A 20382-nucleotide genomic window follows, 5' to 3' on the forward strand; every position below is an offset into this window, starting at 1 on the left:
TCTCTTCTCTTCTTTGCCTGCCTATTACATGGGAAACCATAGTTGGCTAGGTATCTTCCTCTCTTTTTTTTTTCTCTTCTCCAACACACCCAAACATTAAGCCCATGGTTTTTTATATTTGTAACATTTTATCGTGTTTTATTTGTTTCGTAAATCTTTGTAATTTTGTTTTGTCTTGTTTTTTGTGTGTTTTTAATAAATTGAAATTGAAATTGAAATTGAAATTGAAATTTTCAATTTTAGGTAAAAATGTTATAGTCCAGTCAAGGAAAGGTTATAGAGGGAAAAGTTTGGAAGACAATTTTTGAACCAGCAGTTCTGTTTAGGGTAGTAAGAAGGTAAACATATCAAAAGTCTCCACCCCTACCTCCTGTGCTAAGGGGGTGGGGGTGGTTCAAAGATATCATTTTTTGGTTTCTCGCATATAACTCGAAACCGATGTATCTTATGAGCATAACTGTTTTATACAAAATAAAAGCTCACATAATTCCCTACCATATTCATCCAACAACTTTTCTCATAAATCTTTTCTAGTTTTCGAGATATCCGCTCTTGATGGTGTGACATTTTCTAAAAAAACGCGTCTTCCTCCATTTTTTCTATTTTTGCTCTTATAACTCTTTGGAAATCGATGAGAAAAACCCATGCTGATCATGAGCTCATAGAGCATAAAATTCTTTTCAATTTGATGTATGATTACACACTTTTACGCATTTTTCTACAACTGTTGCAGCAGCTTTATAGTTTAGTGTGAAATCTCCAGTTTTTCAACAATAGACCAATTGACAAAGGAATTTGGAGAGAATGTTTTGAACAAAATTTTTGACTATGCAGCTTTGTTTAGACTAGCTGAAAGGGTAACATATCAGAAGTTCCCATCCCTAACTCATGTGCTAAGGGGATGAGGGTGGTTAAAAAGTTGCATTTTTCAGCGTTTTGCTTCCACGCTCATATCTTGATAACAATGCTCTCAACCGACATAACTAACGATTTAAAAATGAAGATTGATAAATTCTCTACACTTTTTGTTTTGTGGAATTTTGTGATATTCCCAACAGTTCCCGAGATATTCGCTCTTGAAGGTGTGTAATTGTGAATTGTCTGACGGTCTAGGATATGTGCAATAGATCAAATGCCGTTCAGAAGATACTTCGTGGACAGAATCTTTCAAAGTTTCAGGCTCTATTGTGTGATTTCTTACGCTGTAGCTGTTTCTGCTCTGTGGTAGGAACTTTTATTCCTAAGTTGGAGTAGGGCACAGATAGAAGCTGACATATTAGCAGGTAAGGACAGAGAACGTATGATCTCGATCTGACCCCACTCAATATTTTCACTTAGATCTGTTCCTTTAACCAGATTTGGATCAATTATTTCAATGATCGTTCTTGATCGGTGCTTAACAAGTACAAACGTGCCAAACACAAAATCTGAAGGGCTAAAGGAATAATCGAACTCAGGAAATAAGTAATAAATTTGAAATATAATGAGCAATAATAATAGTTAATAAACAATACAGTTTCAAGATTTGATAAACAAGTTTTGAATAATTTTCTGCTGACAAGCTTATATGAATTAGTGCTATGATGCTAGGCTATCATGCAAGTTATTTTTACAGAGTTTAAAAATCCTTAAAGATGAATTATGATTCCAAATGATTTAACCAGAAAATATTACAATATGTGAAATTTAATCAGGGTTCAGGCAGTGGTTAAGGCAGATAAGGACAGTTAAACGACCACAAAACTTACAATTATGATTCAGTACACTTACACTATTGCGCTTTCGACGTGGCCATTAATAATTAGCGGAGTAAAATTGAAGTAATTTCTGTACTTTTTGAAGCGAAGGGTGGGGCCCCATAAAATAAAAAGAAAACTCATGTGATCCTTCTTGGTATGGTAGTTTCTTTGAATTAATTTAGATTCGATAGTTCGTCCAAACTTTGATCTTCAGCACGTGGGAGATTTTTTAGAAATTAATTATTTCCTTCACCAATCAAAAATTGAATAATAAAATTTAGATTCATGGAAGCAATCAATTGACAGATTAATTTACAAATATAACAAATAGTATTGCCTCAGGTATAGGCTAACAATTAAAATACATGAATTTAACAAATAAGAATCTCACTAGAAAAATGGTGACTTTCAGAACAAGGTCTTTACAGTGAAGGCATTTTAAAAGGGAAGTAGTGTCTCTCTTCTCAAAACTTTAGCTGAGCAGTTCCGTTTTACTTAATTTGCATATAAATTTTGCTATTGGTGGAACCAGTATACATCACGTCAGAGATGAGTAAGAGAACAGTTCTTGCTTCACAATAAATAAACTTAAATTATCTGTCTTTTATTAGTAATTAAATTATCTTCATATTTCTCCTTATTCAACATACAATGTGTTATCGCATATGTTAAGGCCTTTCCTAGTTGCTGATAACAAAAATAGAATATCATGTTCGAATATCATCCCTTTTTGGTGTCATTTTTCTGACCTATGATTGGCCTGAACGGGTTACAGAGATTTTTACATCAGTACATTGTGGTTGATTCTATAATAGTTATTGTATAATATAATATTCTGTACAAGAGATTCTTATTACAATAATAAATAACAAAAAATGAATATTATAATAATTCTTATCAGTGATAATGCTTGTACCATGATCATGCTCGCTTTTTTATAATATCTTACATGTTGTACATTTCCATTAATAAATTATTCCAACAATAATAAATATATTTTTATTTTGAAACTCTTATCCTTATTACAATAATTATTGGTTTTTAGAAGTAATTATATCATCGTTATGAAACGAAAGTTCAGCAGTACAAATAATAATTCATTTTGACTAATTTCTTGACTGCATTCAAAAAAGCTGTTTTAAACACTAACATAAACAAAGTTGTAACCTCTAAAGTTGATGGTTGACTATAAACAATTTACAAATCATTTGCAATAAATTATAATTTTCAATAAATAATTCTTCCAAAATATGCCATATAGAACGGTGCTCTCATCTCAGTCTCAGCTGTTGATAAGTATAATCTTCATTGCTATCAGGTAACAGTACATTTGATACTCTTCCTAGCCTTTGATAATAATAATATCTTCTATTACTTCGATTTATTTTATTTCATGGTCTCAATAATTTTAAAATGTCACAATATGTTAGGAAATTATGTATGCTTCAATTTGTTATATGACAGTCAAGTCCTTAAGATATATAGTTTTTGAGTTATTTGCGAGGGAACAAAAAGTGGTACCTTCAAACCAACTCCACCCCTTTAGCACAGCGGGTAGGGGTTGGGACTTTTGATATGTTCATCTCCTTACTACCCTTAAAAGACCTGTGGGGTCAAAAATTGTCTTCCAAACATTCCCTTTTTTGAGCATTCATTGCCCGGACTATACTGAACATAATTTGTAGAGATTTTCATGCTCAGTTTTTCCCACTGAATTTTTTTTTTTGTTTAAATTGTATGTGGAGTCTGATGATTGAGAATTTAAAATCAAACTTTGCATAGATGGGGCGGAGCTCCTGAAATTTTTACAGATATGCGACTTATGGCAGTTGATGGAGCTTATCAATGACTTTTTTAGGTATAAATTTGATCAAAATCGTTGGAGCCGTTTTCGAGAAAATCGAGAAAAACCCTGTTTTGATCGAAATTTTCTTGTCGGATCCTTATAGTATAAGGACCTTAAGTTCCAAATTTCAAGTCATTCCGTTAATGGGGAGATGAGATATCGTGTACACAGACGCACATACACTCATACATACACACACACACACACACACACACTCACACACACACACACACATACAGACCAATACCCAAAAACCACCTTTTTGGACTCAGGGGACCTTGAAATGTATAGAAATTTAGAAATTGGGGTACCTTAGTTTTTTCGGAAAGCAATACTTTCCTTACCTATGGTAATAGGGCAAGTAAAGTGAAAAAATTGGAGGCGAGCGTGTTTTTTCAAAAATGTCACATCTTTAAGAGAAGATATTTCTAAAACTATGGAAGATGAAGAAGAAGTTGTATGATCAATACTGTGAGAAATTTTCGTGAGCTTCAGTTTCGTATAGAATAAGTCATGTTTTTAAGAAGCATAGTTCCCGAGTTATATGCGAGAAGACAGAAAGTAGTACCTTTGAACCACCCCCACCCGCTAAGCATAGTGGGTAGGGGTGCGGTCTTTCGATATGTTTACCTCCTTACTGCCCTTAATAGAAATGCGGGGTCAAAAATTGTGTCTTAAACTTTTTCCTCTATAACCTTTTGTTGATTATACTCCTAAACAGGTTTTTCCTCATAAACATATGCCATACACTATACCTATGAAATCAACATGATAATCTTTCATTAAATTTCTCACTGATCTGTAAAATTGATTCCATTGAGTAACCCGTCTATTCATTTATTCATTTATTTTAGTACCTTTTTGCTTTCTCTTTCAGGAGTGAAGTGATTTAGTTAATTGAAAGATACTGTAAAGACACTGAAAGACAATTCAGTTTATTTTTTAAGACTCGACTTTTATTTCCTTTAGTACTTTTACTTCCATTACCACCTTGAAATATATATATTTTTCCAATACAACATCTATTAATCAACTTTGTTGATTAATAGTTGATTAATAACATCCTACTGTCGTATTGAACGTACTTTTGACCTTCTGATACGAATTCAATCCAAGAATTCTAGTATGATGGTGTGTTGGAAATACTCATCAGCTTGGTGGGTTATAAAGATGAACGTTCTCATATATGACGCATATACTCACTGGTATGTGCTCAGTTGAACTGCGTTATGGACTATTTCACGTATACTAAGTCTGTGTTCTACGAGGTAATACTCATAAAAAAGCTCTAAAATACAACGAGTAACGGCCGTATTTTTACTGCGCGCTCTATCATTTTACTGAATTGCCGTCCAGAAGTTGGAAAAGTGAATCGGTGTCATAAAGCAAAACCATCATGGCTTCTCTTGTCCTCCATTTCATCGAATTTATTCCACACTAGTCTGCATATGACTGAAGAAAAATTACAGTCACTATGAAGAATTTTTTAATGCAATTTTCAAACTACAAATTATAAAATCTAGAACTGTTACTGAAATTATAGGATTGTTAAGAGTTTGAAGCTGAGCACAGCTATCAATAACAGAAATCATTAGAGTGGGTATCATCTTTTGTTCTTGTATCATTTCCTAATCTTGAAAATTTATTGAAAAAGTTGAAAATATTTTTTATGATCGAAATTATGAAATGGGAAGTATACACATAAGTGTAACGGAAAATACATAAGTATTAAGGATTAGAAAATTCTCAAAATAGAATATCCTACAACTTTTAATAAATTTGTAATCTTTCAAAAGTATCGAGAATCGTTAGTGATATGAATTATGATATTCAAATTATAAAAATTCAAGTGTATGAATGTTCTTCAAAATGAATCACATTTCAATATCATGTATGTAATGGGAAAGAGTAGGCTACTCTCATTGAACGTGGGGAATGATGAGAATGGACCATGAGAATCAACAGCATCTTGGTATACAGACTACTTGTTAAAATCTGATTCACACATGTAGGCACAGATTGCTTATGGAAAGAGCATTTTAGACAGGAATCAAAGTTGAGATGAAGTTTAGAGAAGCTGCCGCCATATTCGTTGCTGGAGTATCTTTTGTTTTGAAGAGGATGATGTGACAGACAGGAGATGAGATGCTAAACTTTGAGCTCGTTTCCAAACTATACAATAAACCACATGACGGGTTTGGCTGCAGAGGTATCTTTACCAGACGTTGCTACTTGGAGAGGAATATTTTTCAATATTGCTGCTTATAGCTATAAAAAAAAAAAATTAGTGAATTTACAAACTAAATCACCTGGTCTGAATAGGACATTGATTATCAGCTATGACACAGTTTTTGAATCTCGCAGTATTTTGGTCAGCAGGTAGGCCTACTGGTCAGCAGTATAAAAAAATATACTCTTTGGTTTTCTTGATAATGAATGGTTCATATTAATTTATTAATACGATAATAATAAATGGTTCAGATAATAATACGAGATAATAAATGGTTCGTATATAATTTGATTGATTCTTTGTTATATCCAATTCCAGTTCTTTTCCAGAGGACTTTTCGTTGAATTATCAACGAATCATTGATTAAATCTATATATTTAATTCCATTTCTTCATTGGTTCTTAATTCTTCAAAATAACTCAATTAATGAACTCAATTAATATTTCTTAAATAACTGAATATTTTCCACATACACTGGGGAACATGGTTCACAAGAACCAAGTTCGCCGATCCAAGTTCCCTAGTGTATGGGGCCCTTAACTGTTCATGAATACAGAAGTAGGCCTATATGGGCTTTTTTTATTCGATTAAATCCATGTTTTGAACAATAATTCATTGTTACGAATGATAAATTGTTAGACCTGATAAATATTTTCTAATTCAAATAAAATAACTTCTGGAAAAATAAAGATTGGATAAATACCAATATTGAAAATTATATTGTTGACCAGGAACTCAGTACAACGGACAATATTCATTCAACTAATTCTGTATTGATGAAATTATAATAGTGAATCTGTACGCACCTTATGAATTGCATCAGGAAAACGAAGTTTCAAAACTATGTTTTTTCTAAACAGATGTTTTTGAGATAAGTTCTTTGATGCAGCTGTTTCACATTCATCAAATTATACAGAGTTTGTGAAAATAAAAATATTATTAATTATCAAAACAATACTATCATAATATTAATAATAATATTATTATTGGAATATCTATTAATCATCAAAACAATATTATTGAGGTTAAGTGGAATCAGGTAGAAGCAATAATAGAACAGCTGTTTTTTTAATTTTATTTAATTTTAATTTTATTCATCCAGAATGCTGGATGAATACCAGAGACTGTACTCTGAGGACCCTTTGGCGAGGAAACAATAGGACTAGGTGTAAGAGTGACCACGACAAGTATGGCCCGACATAATAATGGATTGAAACACTAGAACGTCTAGACATGACGCATAGTAGCAAAATAGCCTGGAATCTCATCAAGAAACAGTGAGACCCTTGTGTAATAAACCTGCCTGGAAGAGTTACCTCAAACATGATTGCCCACCAATTACTCTTAAATGGAAAAACCAAAGGAAAACTAACCCGTAGGAAAATAATACGCAAAGAAGAGTCGGAAACAAATTACTTGAACAACCCATCATGATGGAAGAACTGGATTCCGCTCTAAAAACAATGAAAAATGGAAAAGCCCCAGGCATAGATGATATCTGTACAGACCAAATAATCACTTTGGAATGAAAACCAGAACATGGCTACTGGAACTCTTCAACACATGCATAAACACCTTTGCCTTGCCGAAAATCTGGAGAAAGTCAAAAGTGATCGCCTTATTGAAGCCAGGAAAATCACCAGACCTTGCCACTAGCTATAGACCCATATCTCTCTTGTGTCATCTATATAAAATATATGAGCGTATCATATTCCAACGAATAGGGCCTTTTATTGAGGAAAAGCTGATCCCCCAACAGCAGGATTTCGCCCTGGGAAATGCTGTACCAGCCAAATACTGAACCTGACTGAACACATTGAGACTGGATATGAGGAAGGTACTGTTACAGGAGTAGCCCTTATAGATCTTACAGCTGCGTATGATACAGTCAACCACAACCTACTTATGACAAAACTATACAACCTAACTCAAGACTTCCACCTAGTCAGAACAATTCAGTCTCTCCTTCAAAACAGGCGTTTCTATGTGAGTCTCAATGGGAACAAAAGCAGATGGAGAAATCAGATTAATGGACTGGCCCAAGGAAGCGTGCTCTCACCTCTTCTTTTTAACATATATACCAACGACCAGCCTATAGCTCCTGATGCACGTCACTTCCTTTATGCTGACGACTTGGCCATCGCAGTTCAAAGTCGGACTTTTGAAGCAGTGGAAGGAAAACTAACTGCAATACTATCTGCCATGTCAGTATACTACAGACAAAACAGTTTAAAGCCAATCCATTAAAAACACAACTGTGTGCCTTCCACATACGATCAAAGGAGGCCAGAAGAGAACTGAATGTTCAATGGGAAGGCCAACAATTAGAACATACAGACTCACCCAAATACCTAGGCGTCACCCTCGACAGATCACTAACATATAAAACACACTGCCAAAACACTGCTTCAAAAGTCAACGCGAGAAACAACATAATCAAAAAACTGCGTAACAGCAAGTGGGGAGCAAGCCCAAGGTTCTCTTGACATCTGGAAAAGCACTCAGTTTCTCAGTTGGAGAATATGCATGCCCGGTGTGGTGTCGATCCACACACTCCAAAAAGATAGACGTGGCACTTAACGAAACCTGCCGTATCATGACTGGATGCATGAAGCCGACTCCCATCACCCAACTCTACAAAGCAGCAGGAGTAGTCGCCCCTAACATCCGGAGAGCCACCCATGAGTATCTGGCTTGAATAATTTTGGGATTGTAATTAAATAAAATGGAAGAGAATGATTTATTCATGTAAAAATATCAACACCATTATTCAAAGCCATATTAACTGCATGCGTTTTCATATTGCCGATACAGCATTGATAAAATTGTTTATTCAGCACTGTCTCAAAAAACTGTTCTAGCTGGAAAATTAATAAACCATGCCACGTGTAGGCCTTAAGGTGCGTACAGATATACGCGCCGCGAACATAAGCAATCCACTTTTAATCAGCTGACTATATCTGTATTTTTACAGAAACGGTAAGATACAGATATAAAAAGCTTGGCATCAGCTGATTAAAAGTGAATTGCTTATGTTCGCGGTTCGTGAATCTGTACGCACCTTATGAATTGCATCAGGAAAACGAAGTTTCAAAACTATGTTTTTTCTAAACAGATGTTTTTGAGATAAGTTCTTTGATGCAGCTGTTTCACATTCATCAAATTATACAGAGTTTGTGAAAATAAAAATATTTATTAATTATCAAAACAATACTATTATAATATTAATAATAATATTATTATTGGAATATCTATTAATCATCAAAACAATATTATTGAGGTTAAGTGGAATCAGGTAGAAAGCAATAATAGAACAGCTGTTTTTTTTTTAATTTCTAACATATGATTTGAATGTGAATTCGCCGTATGAGATCGTGTGTTCCATAAATGAAATTTGAACATTAATTATGGAAAATTAAAATATGGGCTTCGAGGTGCAAGAAATTGATATTTTTAGAATCTATGAGCAAATTTTGGAGATCTAAATCATAACCGTTTTTCCAGTATGCAATCCACAAGTTGACATGTTTTAATGCAAACAAACGAACAAAAGAACAAACACAAACCTACTCTCTCTTACTATATAGATAATACTTTTCACAACATTAATATTTCAAAAAATTAGGAGAGAAATGATACATGCTCAGCCTGATTCTTCTCCCATAATTATAATCATATTTATATTATAATATGTTGTACAGAGAACGGAATTGAAATGAGTATTCATTTATTTATTTATTTATTATTCACATTATTTAACAAATATTGAATTTGGAACCAATGACCTGAGTATTTATCTCCAGAATCCATATCTCCTCGATAACCTCACTACTAATCTCTTGAATTATATTCACCAAATATGTTACTATTCACCTTCAAATCACCTTGAATCATTCACCTTCAATTTTGACCACTTAACTTCCAGTGATAAATATTTCTTAATTTTGTTTAGAATTCCAACTGAATATATTTCGCAGTGAGAGCTGGGTGGCGCTCAACAAATAATCATAAATTTACCAAATCATTGAAGATTCGAAACAATCTTAAAAGTTCGAATATTTGTATTCAATATCAAATCATGGATATATATATTACATTATTGGAGCTTGCAGGAAATATACTACAAGCTTATATCTTATATCTTATTTTATATATAAAATTGATTAATGAGAATTTGAAAATTGGTAGATCTTGTGAGAGTACTCTTGAACAGTCATATTATAACCAGATTAGCCTTGTGAAGAGTATCATTTTTATCTCTCTTCTGTACATCACAATGCACAAGAAAATAACGAGTATAACTCAGGGGCTTCAGCTTTGTTCGAGGTAAGCTTTCAAAGATGAGATTGTTAGGAGCTATCTTCAAAGAGCTTGCTGTCTACTAACCGGCTGCGTTTTCAGCTTCTGAAGAGAAAATTACATTTTTTCCTCCCCTACATTCAATAACAGAAACACAAGATATTGAATTATCGTGGGTTTAGTCAAGTTCTAAATCCCTTCAATTTTTTATTTTTATTTTCCAGTGACTTGTAAGGCTTAACAAGCTCATGTTCCATCATCGTTGTATATGAAATTGATTCAAGTGTCATCCACGTAGCCTACATTCGAAGACTATTCTCCCATATTGGATTCCTATTCTCATAGGAGAGAAAAGTCAGCTAATTTTCGAATTCATCCACACTGCAATTCACCACAAGAAATGTTCACATAAATTGAACTTGACGTTCATGGTGAGAATCATTTCAAGGAAAAAAGCATTTCGAAATTGTTTCCACCGCTGTCATAATCAGCATCATAACGTTGATTATTATTCCAAGCAGTGTTGGAAAAAGTTTAATGAGTTCGTTTGCGGAAGAATTGAGAGCGAGGGCTCTTTTTCGAATCACCGCTAACGCCATGTTAACTATGCTAGAAATACTTTGGTGTGCAACTGTTGAATGCAAATTCTCTGCGGAAAGGAAGCGACCCTTGTTGTGAGGGGGAGGGAGAGGCCGGTGAGTGAGTGAGAGTCGTCGTGGTGATCAGTCATTAGAAATTTGATGATTGTAGCGGACGGGTGAAGTTGTAGAGTGAATGATGGAAGAGGGAGAGGAATGCAGGAGTGAGTAGGAAGAGAGTAGAAGAAGGGTGGAAGCAGTGACGGCAGTTCTACCGGAACAAGTTCGTCGTGTCAGAAGTAATGCAGAACCTGAGAGTTCCGGTTCGAATAATATTCAGAAACAGATGCAGACGGCAGTGGCAGTGGCAGCGGCAGTAGCAGAGCAAGGAGACGCTAATTTTGGCGGGAAGAAACAACACACCGGCATCTGACGTCTGCTGGAAACTGGAAAACGGGCGGCAAACAGAGCAGAAGCCGCTCGCAAAACGAGAAGAGAATTGAAATAATTTCCAGCAACCTTCACTCGCGCCTCCGTTCGTCCGCGCGCGCGCTTTTTACTTGTGCGTGTCGTTCTAAAATGAAAATTCCCTGAAACGGACCTTTCACGCTCGACCGACGCCGACAAAGCTGCAGGCTCTCCCAGGACCAACCTCCCGCCTGACCAAACCCCCCCAAACACCACTCGCCATTCACTTCTAATTTCATGTTTCGCCCATCCGCGCATAATAACGCGGAGCAGCGGAACGAAACTCCATTACACAACGTGTGCTCAACAATTTGCACAGAGCCGACCACAAATTCGCTCCCTCAAAACCTCACTCATCAGAGTTTCTCAACGGAAAATAATTCACAAATGTAGAGATGATCTGACGATTCCTTCAGGAAAACAATTTCATATCATTATTCGCAGTCCTGTCGATTCCTGGTAAATCGTGAAGTGAGCATCCATTGGAAGCAATTCTATAATTATTGATAACTTGAAAATCATAATATTAATTTTCGAGCAGAGTGCAGGAAAAAGCATGGATATCTCATTTGAAGATCGTATTCAAGCGAGAGAAAATAAGAGTGTCGAATGGCAAGAAAAATAACAATACTCCCTAAAAGTCTATGAATCTCTATATGTGATCATTGCTTCATAGATCCCTTTTATTGGTTCGTTATATTATCAACTCCGAATTTAAAGTGTAAGAGGTAGTGTATATCAATGCAAATTTACGTGAGTTCTAGAGGACTTTGATTCTTTATTCTTATTAAGAGTTCCTTTGTTCATTATTAATTTTTAGTAACAGACACACCACGATGTGTTAATGACCACGTTTTTGATAATTCAGGTAACTATCAGTTTTCACGGTTGAGCAAGTTTCCTCTCCTATCTTCAATGGAAATAATAAAAAATATAGTAAATTGTACTAATGTAAGAGTTTCTCACTTCAACTATCACACTGCTATTACATCAGCTACTAAGTCTAACCTGCTGATTTGTTGTTTGGAATCCCAACCAAGCAAGCAAGACTTTGAGACTTTTGCAGCTTTCGAGAGCTACAAGGGCTGTTATCATTTGCAAATGCCATCAAATTGACTTTATAGTCGTGTAACCGGTGGCATTTTCGTCAAAATTTATGAGCCTTTCGATTATCTTTGAGAGTATCGTTCAAGATCGCGGATGCAGTAAAAAAACGATTTGCTATGAGGCAGTTGCCGTCCAAAAGAGTACAGGGAAAGCGAAGCGCTTTTTATGGGCCCCTAAAATTTGTCACAACGCCCTTCTTGTATTTATTGGTAGGGTTGTAATCGTCGAGTGGGCCACAGTTCAACCGATCACTATTTATGGCTCACATTGACCGTTATCAAATTCTTGATGAGTCAGTGATTTTGCAGACATTTTTCTTGTTGATAGGCTCTAAGTCTGTCTATGGGTTTCACGTGTGCAACATATGATGGTATAAGATAGTAACTCAGAAGAGAAAGTATACATCATTGTCCAATATGAGATTCGAATTTGTAACTGATTCATCCTATTAAGATCATGAACTGAATAAGATTCGACTAGGAAGCTGAAGATATAGAGAAATGATTTTAGAATACTGTTGATGGTGAGATATTGTGATACCTATCCATAATGAAAACACTGAGTTGTTGTCAAAATATCACTCATTAATTTTGAAAAATCATAAACATTTTTTAACACCAATGTGTCATCTTCAAAAAAAAAATTTTCGCAATTCTCACACTGAAGATGACACCATTGGTGTTGAAACATGTTTGTTATTTTTCAAAATAAATGAGTGATATTTTGACAACAACCCAGTGTTTCCATGATTTTAGGATATTAGCATATGAGGAAATCGCAGGATATCATTTAATGAAAATAAACAGCTGGAAGAAATCCCATTATACTACTAAGCTGACTTTCATTCAACAAATGAAATTTTGACACAAGGAAAAGGCATATTCCTTATTTGCCGATTAGAAGCAATTGGATACATGAACACAGTAAATGATGAATAATAAATGCATTCAAAAAACATTGGAAATCTAAATGGATGTTAATTGATTTTATGCATAGTGCTGACTGGAAAATTATTTCTTCTATGTATGATTCCTGACTTGATCATCTCACTGAATAATTAGGCTAATTGATAAAGAAGAAACAGTGAGATCGATATTTTATTTATTTGATCATAACCATGTACAGTATCATGCAAGAGCTTCAGATTCTTATGCAAACAATTCAACTGCCACCTCTATGAACGCACAGATTAGTAATGTACGTTTTTATGTAGTGAGAGATATTATAGACCCTGTTTATTCAGGCATATATATACAAATGCACTTAAAGTAGACCAAGATTACAATCGCAAACGAAAACTTAGGGACTGGTGTGTCTGTTCTGGCGATTATCGGTGTACCTTGAAGAGCCGAGTGAGTTATAGGCGTACACTTGTTAAGAGTTTAGTGGTGTTGCTGCAGCCTCAACCCTAGAACGATGGGTATCTGGCCAACAGAGCCGAGTGAGTAAATTGTCCAAACTTCAGTAAACTACTGCCTCAGCCGTTATTCTACCACTGCTGTTCAAGTGTGTAGTAATGACTGAGCAGATAAAACTGATAGGAAGTTGGGACGTTACACACCTTCCCATTCCCACCCACGCAACAGCAAGGCTTCGAACTCTGCCTCACTCCTATTATTCTAATGAATTGCTGTTGTTTAATTGTTTTACGTAAGAAACGGCGCCGTATCTTGTAGCCTAATTTATTGAAGCAGTATGCTCGCGACGCGCCACCTCATGATCATTCAAGCCAACGCATGTTGATGGTAAGCCCACATCTTCACACGCATCTACCACTGCTACTTCATTATTAATACATTCATGCTGAACAAACAAGAGTTGGTTTCTCGATGACGACGCTTGTTGATAACATTCCCATGATAACATTTCTAGATTGTACAAAATTAATAGCTCAATCATTTGTAGTTTATTTTCTTTGTACTGTCATGCATTCATAAATCACCTTGGCGTCAGTTGTTGAGATTCCACATGCTATTTTGTGAGTGGTCGCTGTTCAAAATAAATAAAACTCATATAGAATTCCTATTTTGAATCTGCAAACGTGTCTTTCTTAGGCTGAATTATTGATTGAGAATTCATATCTCCATTCTACAGTTACGGTACCAATGAATTCATATTAATTAATTAAATTGTTATACAACCTGTTATAATTTACTCATTTCATTCATTTATTTCTCTTTTCATGCACCTGTTTAATCGGAAAATCTTCTTCTCTAAAATCTGCATGCAGATGGCTCTCTCTCTCTCTATGCAAAATGCTGTCAGAGCTGTGAGCAATTTGAATTATCTGAAGAATAATAATAATGAGCTCACCTATGACAGTGAGGTTGATTTTGGAGTTTCGAGTTGGCGAGTTCTGGAAATCGACTCGACACCTGTAGATGCCCTCGTCGGTCAGCTGCAGATCGTCAACGAGGAGTTCGGCTGGCTTGGTCGCCGTCCGGAAGAACGCCCGCGTGCCGAACGCAGACGGCGACGACCACAGCTTGGCAGTGCCGTACTGGCGACCTCTCACGTCGAAACTGCCAGACAAACACAATCATTGTTCAATCAGGTCAGTAACAATGATTTATGATTCATAAACGTTTTATCTATTTTGATAATTTAACAAAAATCTGTGATTAGTGCTAATAAATAGGAAGGAATGAATCTAAGCAATTGCAGAATTATATTTATTTCTATTTTGCTCAGTTGATTGAAAGGTTACACGAGAATAACCAAACATCAAATCAATCTGTATTGCTGTGACCGACACAAACCATAGCTATGGGAATGATAGCACGATGATGGTGGTGGTTGGCGATTTCTCATCTATTGTCCGGTAGAAACGTTATTACAGTATTCCAGTGTAGATGAATCCTTCGGTATACCGATTTTAAAATAAAAATCTTTTCGTGTATGACTCCTCAGTACGAGTAGAAGAAATAAATTGTTTGTAAATAAACCAGTATCAAAGAACCATTCAATCATATTTCTGAATAAATGAATATTATAAAATCCAAGCATCCCTAAGTAACGTAGAGATCGTATATCTAAATCTAAGTCTATCATAAAACAAAATTTCATAGTATCGTATTTTGGAACGTATCATGAGATTCAGGAGAACTCAATTATTTTGATTCTCTAAACATAGTCTGGAATAACGATAAACAAGATATTCTCCCGACGCAGCTTCCACTGAGAAAATTTTAAATATGTTCCGCTGTTGTGCATCACTCCAATGAATGAAGAAATCAAACTATTCTACTTATCGAATACAGAGAATGTACTTCTGGTTGCAGAAAAAATCCATTACTGTAGTGAGAATGATAAATTCTATTTTTGCAAGCTAATGAGCAATCATCAATAATCCTGAACTGTTTTATCTATGTAGTGAAACTGTAGTTAATCTAATCTACTAGTGTTATGTGACATTGTTACTGGTATCAGATTCTATTCTCATCCACGCTTGATGAATGTGATATTCAATTTTCGTGACATTCAATTAATTAATGTTTCACATCCATAGTTGCATAGTGACTTTTCAAGTGACATATTATTCATAAATACAGTCATATTTCTGAGTAATAAAGTTGTCATTTCAATTGTCAATTCTAATAATTTTATGAAATGAGGCTACGTCTAAAAATAATGTGAAAAACTTTGCATCCAAGTTGGCCCACACACTCACAAAGATCCCAAACTGATGGACATTAGAAACAGAAAGTTATTCTATCTCTTTACATGAGTTTCAATGTCATAATACTATACGTAGTATATTATGTTATTCCTGTACCTCATTTGAAAAGTGCTGTTCCATTATACTGTTAATGTAGAATACAATCGCATATTGTCTCATTGAATAAGTTCATGACATATAGATTACTATACTGTATGCTGTAATACCATAAAATTTTACATAGAGAATATGCAAAGTAACGATTCATTTTGTGTCACCAGTCACACAGTGTCTTTGTCACCAGTAACACATTAACTGGAGTCAAATTTGATATTAATATTCTAGAAATGGAGATTTTTGAAATATTGCATTTATTTGAATGCTAATTGATTTTGGTTGAATATTAATTGCTATTCTAGAATTGAACTTTGTCAATCAATCGAAAAAAAAAATTGACAAAGATACAGAAGGATTAAAATCAAATGTGTTTTTGAAATAGAATAATCATATTATAAATGATGTTTCATATTGCAATAAATCCAGATGAATGTGGATAGAATTGGAATATATGTCTTTGATAATGAAGAAAAATGGATTCTAATTTCAGGACGAAGAGGTCTATCTATTGATTTTCGAAAATATTTTTGCAGCTTTACTTATACCATAATGTATTTTCAATCTTATTATCCACATATATGTCCTTCACTATACTTGCAATGTACTAAAGTTTTTTAATAAACATATCACACTGATTTTCGTCTTCCTCGGAACTTCGGGATGAAGAATATGTTTGAATTGTAACAAGTTTGAACTAGCCTAGCCTGTCCTATCATAGAATGAATCTGTTCATCAATACAGCTTTCAAGAATAGCTATCTTCATGTCACATCAACTATAGGATCTTATGAGTCATGCACATTCCACTCTATTTTACAGGGGAGCCATCGTTTTATCACAGTGGCCTGGCTTTTCTCGTCAGTATATCCTTTCCAAGGAGTCTCATATTTTTTATTGCTGCAGTAAAGCTTGGAGCATTCTATCGCCGACAGAATCTCCGTGCTCTCGAACATAAGATACAAAAATTACGACCTGTTTGTGTGCGAATTATTGTAGCCTGGCCTGCTTTATCTCTCTCTATCAGAACCAAGATTGATGATTATATTCCCAAGAAAGAGAAAGAGAGATTGATTGATTGATTGATTGAGTACTTTATTTATGTAGATTACAATATATACTGGCTTATACACTTATATACAATAGCTTACAATACAGCAAAATTATAGATGAATTTACATAATATAGACTAAGAAAATAACTATTGAACTGTATATGATATGAAAAAGCAATTTGTAATATAATAACTATAGATAATAATCATATTGTTATGCATCTACATAAATTGGCGGAGCTTTGGACATATCAATGTCCATTCTTTGGGAAGAATATTAAAAATATCCTCCCCACTAACTCTCTACCAAAACGTTAATTTCGTTATTTAAACTAAGGATTTATTTATTAATGGAAATATTGTAAAAGTTTTAATCAATATGAATATTGAAGAGAAAAAAAACAGAAAATTGATAAAGTAAAATAATCATATAGGTAGATAAGATCAAATAATTGATTAATAAAATGAAGTAGGCTGAAAGTAGATCAGAGTTATCAAATTTCAGTAATATACAGCAGTATGCAGTGGATAATTGAAATAACATGAGTTTATATAATATATATATATACAATTCGTTCTATAACATGGTTTAAAGGTTTATATTGGTGAATTGGGTGAGGGATGGTTGTCATGTGATCGTTCTAGGGCCGGACAGTTTCAGTCATTTGTTCCAAAATATGTTTTTTTAAAGTCAGGTTGAAGCTCGCTCGGCTCTCGATAGACCTGATAGAAACAGGAAGTGTATTCCATGCACGACAGGCACTGACTAAGAAGGATTTTGTGAAAATAGTAGTTCGATGATTGGGTATCCTTAAAGTACTTTCTCCGGTTCTAGTATGTGAAGCATCTATCCTCCTACCTTCAGAGACAAATTTGAAATCATCTTTAAAATAGTTCGGATTACCGTATTTCAAGATATCTCTAACAAGCTTGACTATTCGAAAAAGCCTCTGATCGGGAAGCTTCAATGTTGAACTAGCAATGTGGGCTGGGGTGATATGATCATGGCGTTGGAGAGAGTAGAAGAAACGTAGACAATAATTTTGGCAACGCTGTAGTTTATCATTCAGAGTGACTTGCATATCGTTAAGAACAGAATTACAATACATTAAATGTGGGAAGATGAGAGATTGAACCAATAATAATTTAATGTTTCTAGGGAGGATATCGTGCATTTTCTTCAATGCATGCATGGCTGAGAATACCTTTTTACAAGTTTTGTTCACTTGTTCTGACCAGTCAAGAGTATTATTCATAATAATGCCTAAATTTTCAACTGAGCTACAGTAAGGAATGGCATTACCGTCTACACTAATTTTGTGAATCGATTCAAGGTCAATATTGTTTATAAGACGAGAATATCCAATTATAATGGGTTGTGTTTTGATGGGATTAAGCTTAAGGCCATTTTTCTTTGTCCATTCCACTATCGAATTGATATCCTGATTCATTATTCCAACTGTTTCATTAATTTTTGTTATGGGACAGCTCAAATAGATTTGAAGGTCGTCTGCATAAGTATGGAAACTGGAGAATTTGATGATGGAAGAAATGTCATTAGCATACAAAGTGAAGAGGAGAGGGCCTAAAATTGAACCTTGTGGTACTCCATGCATAACGTTTTTCCAAGTTGACTTTTTGTCACCGACAGATACACATTGTTTCCTACCTAATAGATAGGACTTAAACCAAACTAACGAGTTGTGACTGAAACCAAGAATAGCCAACTTATTCAGAAGGACTGTATGATCAACAGTATCGAATGCTCTAGAAAAATCAAATAGGGTGAGGATGGTGCATTTTCTTTGGTCCATAGCTAACCTTATATCATCAGTGACACGAAGCAGAGCTGTCTCAGTTGAATGGAATTTTCTAAAGCCTGATTGAAAGTTATGAAGCTTACTATTGTTGTCTAGAAATGTTACAACTTGAGCATGAATGAGTCTTTCTAGCACTTTGGACAATGCAGGTAAAATACTGATTGGTCTAAAATCCTCAACTTTATTGGGTGATGGAACTTTATTTAGAGGGCGAACCAGAGCAAACTTCCAGTTTTCAGGGAAAATGCCTTCTTCAAGTGACTTGTTGAAAATGTATGTAATGGTTGGTAAAACAGCAAATGACATCTTCTTGATAAATTTAATAGGAATTTTGTCTACACCCGTAGCATCACTATGAATACGTTGAATTGCTCTGAAAGTGTCTTCTTCTGAGATTGGATGGAAATGAAATTGATCAGTGATTGGTAAATCTAAGTTTGTAACCTGCTCTTCAAGATCATCTATATGATTAGCAATGACAACTTTGTCGCGTTGGTTAGAGTGTGAAACGAAATGGTCATTTATATTATTAAAAATCTCTGAGAGAGAGAGAGAGAGAAAGAGAGAGAGAGAGAGAGAAAGTTCCAAAGAAAATGGGAACATGATTCTTGATTACTACGAGAACAATACAAGGAGAATCAATTCACACTGTCAGTATTCCTCATAAGAATCAGTGCTTCCCAGTTAACCATAACCAATGCTGGCCCCCTGTGGGTTGGGGGAGCTTTGATCGAACTAAAGAATGTGTTGAGAACCAGAATTCACCCACAGTATTCCTGCTGGTCGTAGGAGGCGACTAAAAGGAACCTCAAGGTTCCAGAAGTTGCCTTGCCTTCAAGCCCACGGGATCTGCCCCATCAGGGCAGTTTCGGAGGGGCAAATGGAAAAACCCAAGAGAACAGAGATGAGTGAAACTCCAGGCACGAATGCGGGTCAAGAGGCTGAGTCGAGGGTGGCCAGGTGCCCTGGAGGTAATTTGACGACCCCTTCTTCAGCGGAAGGACCTACAAAAAGACCAGGAGTGGAACTCACATAGGTCACGAGTTTCGGGTGGAGAGACCAAACCTCACCACTGCTCAAAGAAGGGCGGCCATTGAGGCAGAACTTCTTGGGAGAGCTGAGGCTTTCGACCCTGCGAAGGTTCGGAAGAAAAAAAACCCAATAGACCAGAGATGGGTGGAACTCAAGGCACAAATGTGGATAGAGAGGCTGAGTCAAGGGCGGCCGAGCGCCCTAGAGGCAACTTGGCCGCCCCTTCCTTAGCGGAAGGACCTTCAAAGAAGGTCATGAGTGGAACTCACGTAGGTCACGAGGAGTAGTCAGTCTGAAGAGACTGCCTAGCATATCACACTGGATTACGACAAGCAACCAGGTGATGAATGGGATTCTAGTGTAGTGAAAAACTCCTGGTTCTTGTAAAGGACAAAGATATTGGTTTGCCTAACTAACATACTACGTACTTGGGAAAAC

At 35.3% G+C, this 20382-nt stretch overlaps 1 protein-coding gene across 3 annotated transcripts in view; it reads right to left on the bottom strand.

Moving 5' to 3' along the window:
- LOC111047815 (hemicentin-1) overlaps positions 1 to 20382 on the bottom strand; it is a 482899-nt gene that overhangs the window by 88386 nt on the left and 374131 nt on the right. For all 3 annotated transcript variants that reach the window (XM_039427127.1, XM_039427125.1, XM_039427126.1), the window contains one exon: positions 14581 to 14789. In XM_039427127.1, the coding sequence (XP_039283061.1) occupies positions 14581 to 14789 (209 nt within the window). The remainder of the gene's footprint in view (positions 1 to 14580; positions 14790 to 20382) is intronic.

The sequence above is a fragment of the Nilaparvata lugens genome, chromosome 4, assembly GCF_014356525.2.
Source record: "Nilaparvata lugens isolate BPH chromosome 4, ASM1435652v1, whole genome shotgun sequence".
In the NCBI taxonomy this organism is placed as follows: Eukaryota; Metazoa; Arthropoda; class Insecta; order Hemiptera; family Delphacidae; genus Nilaparvata; species Nilaparvata lugens.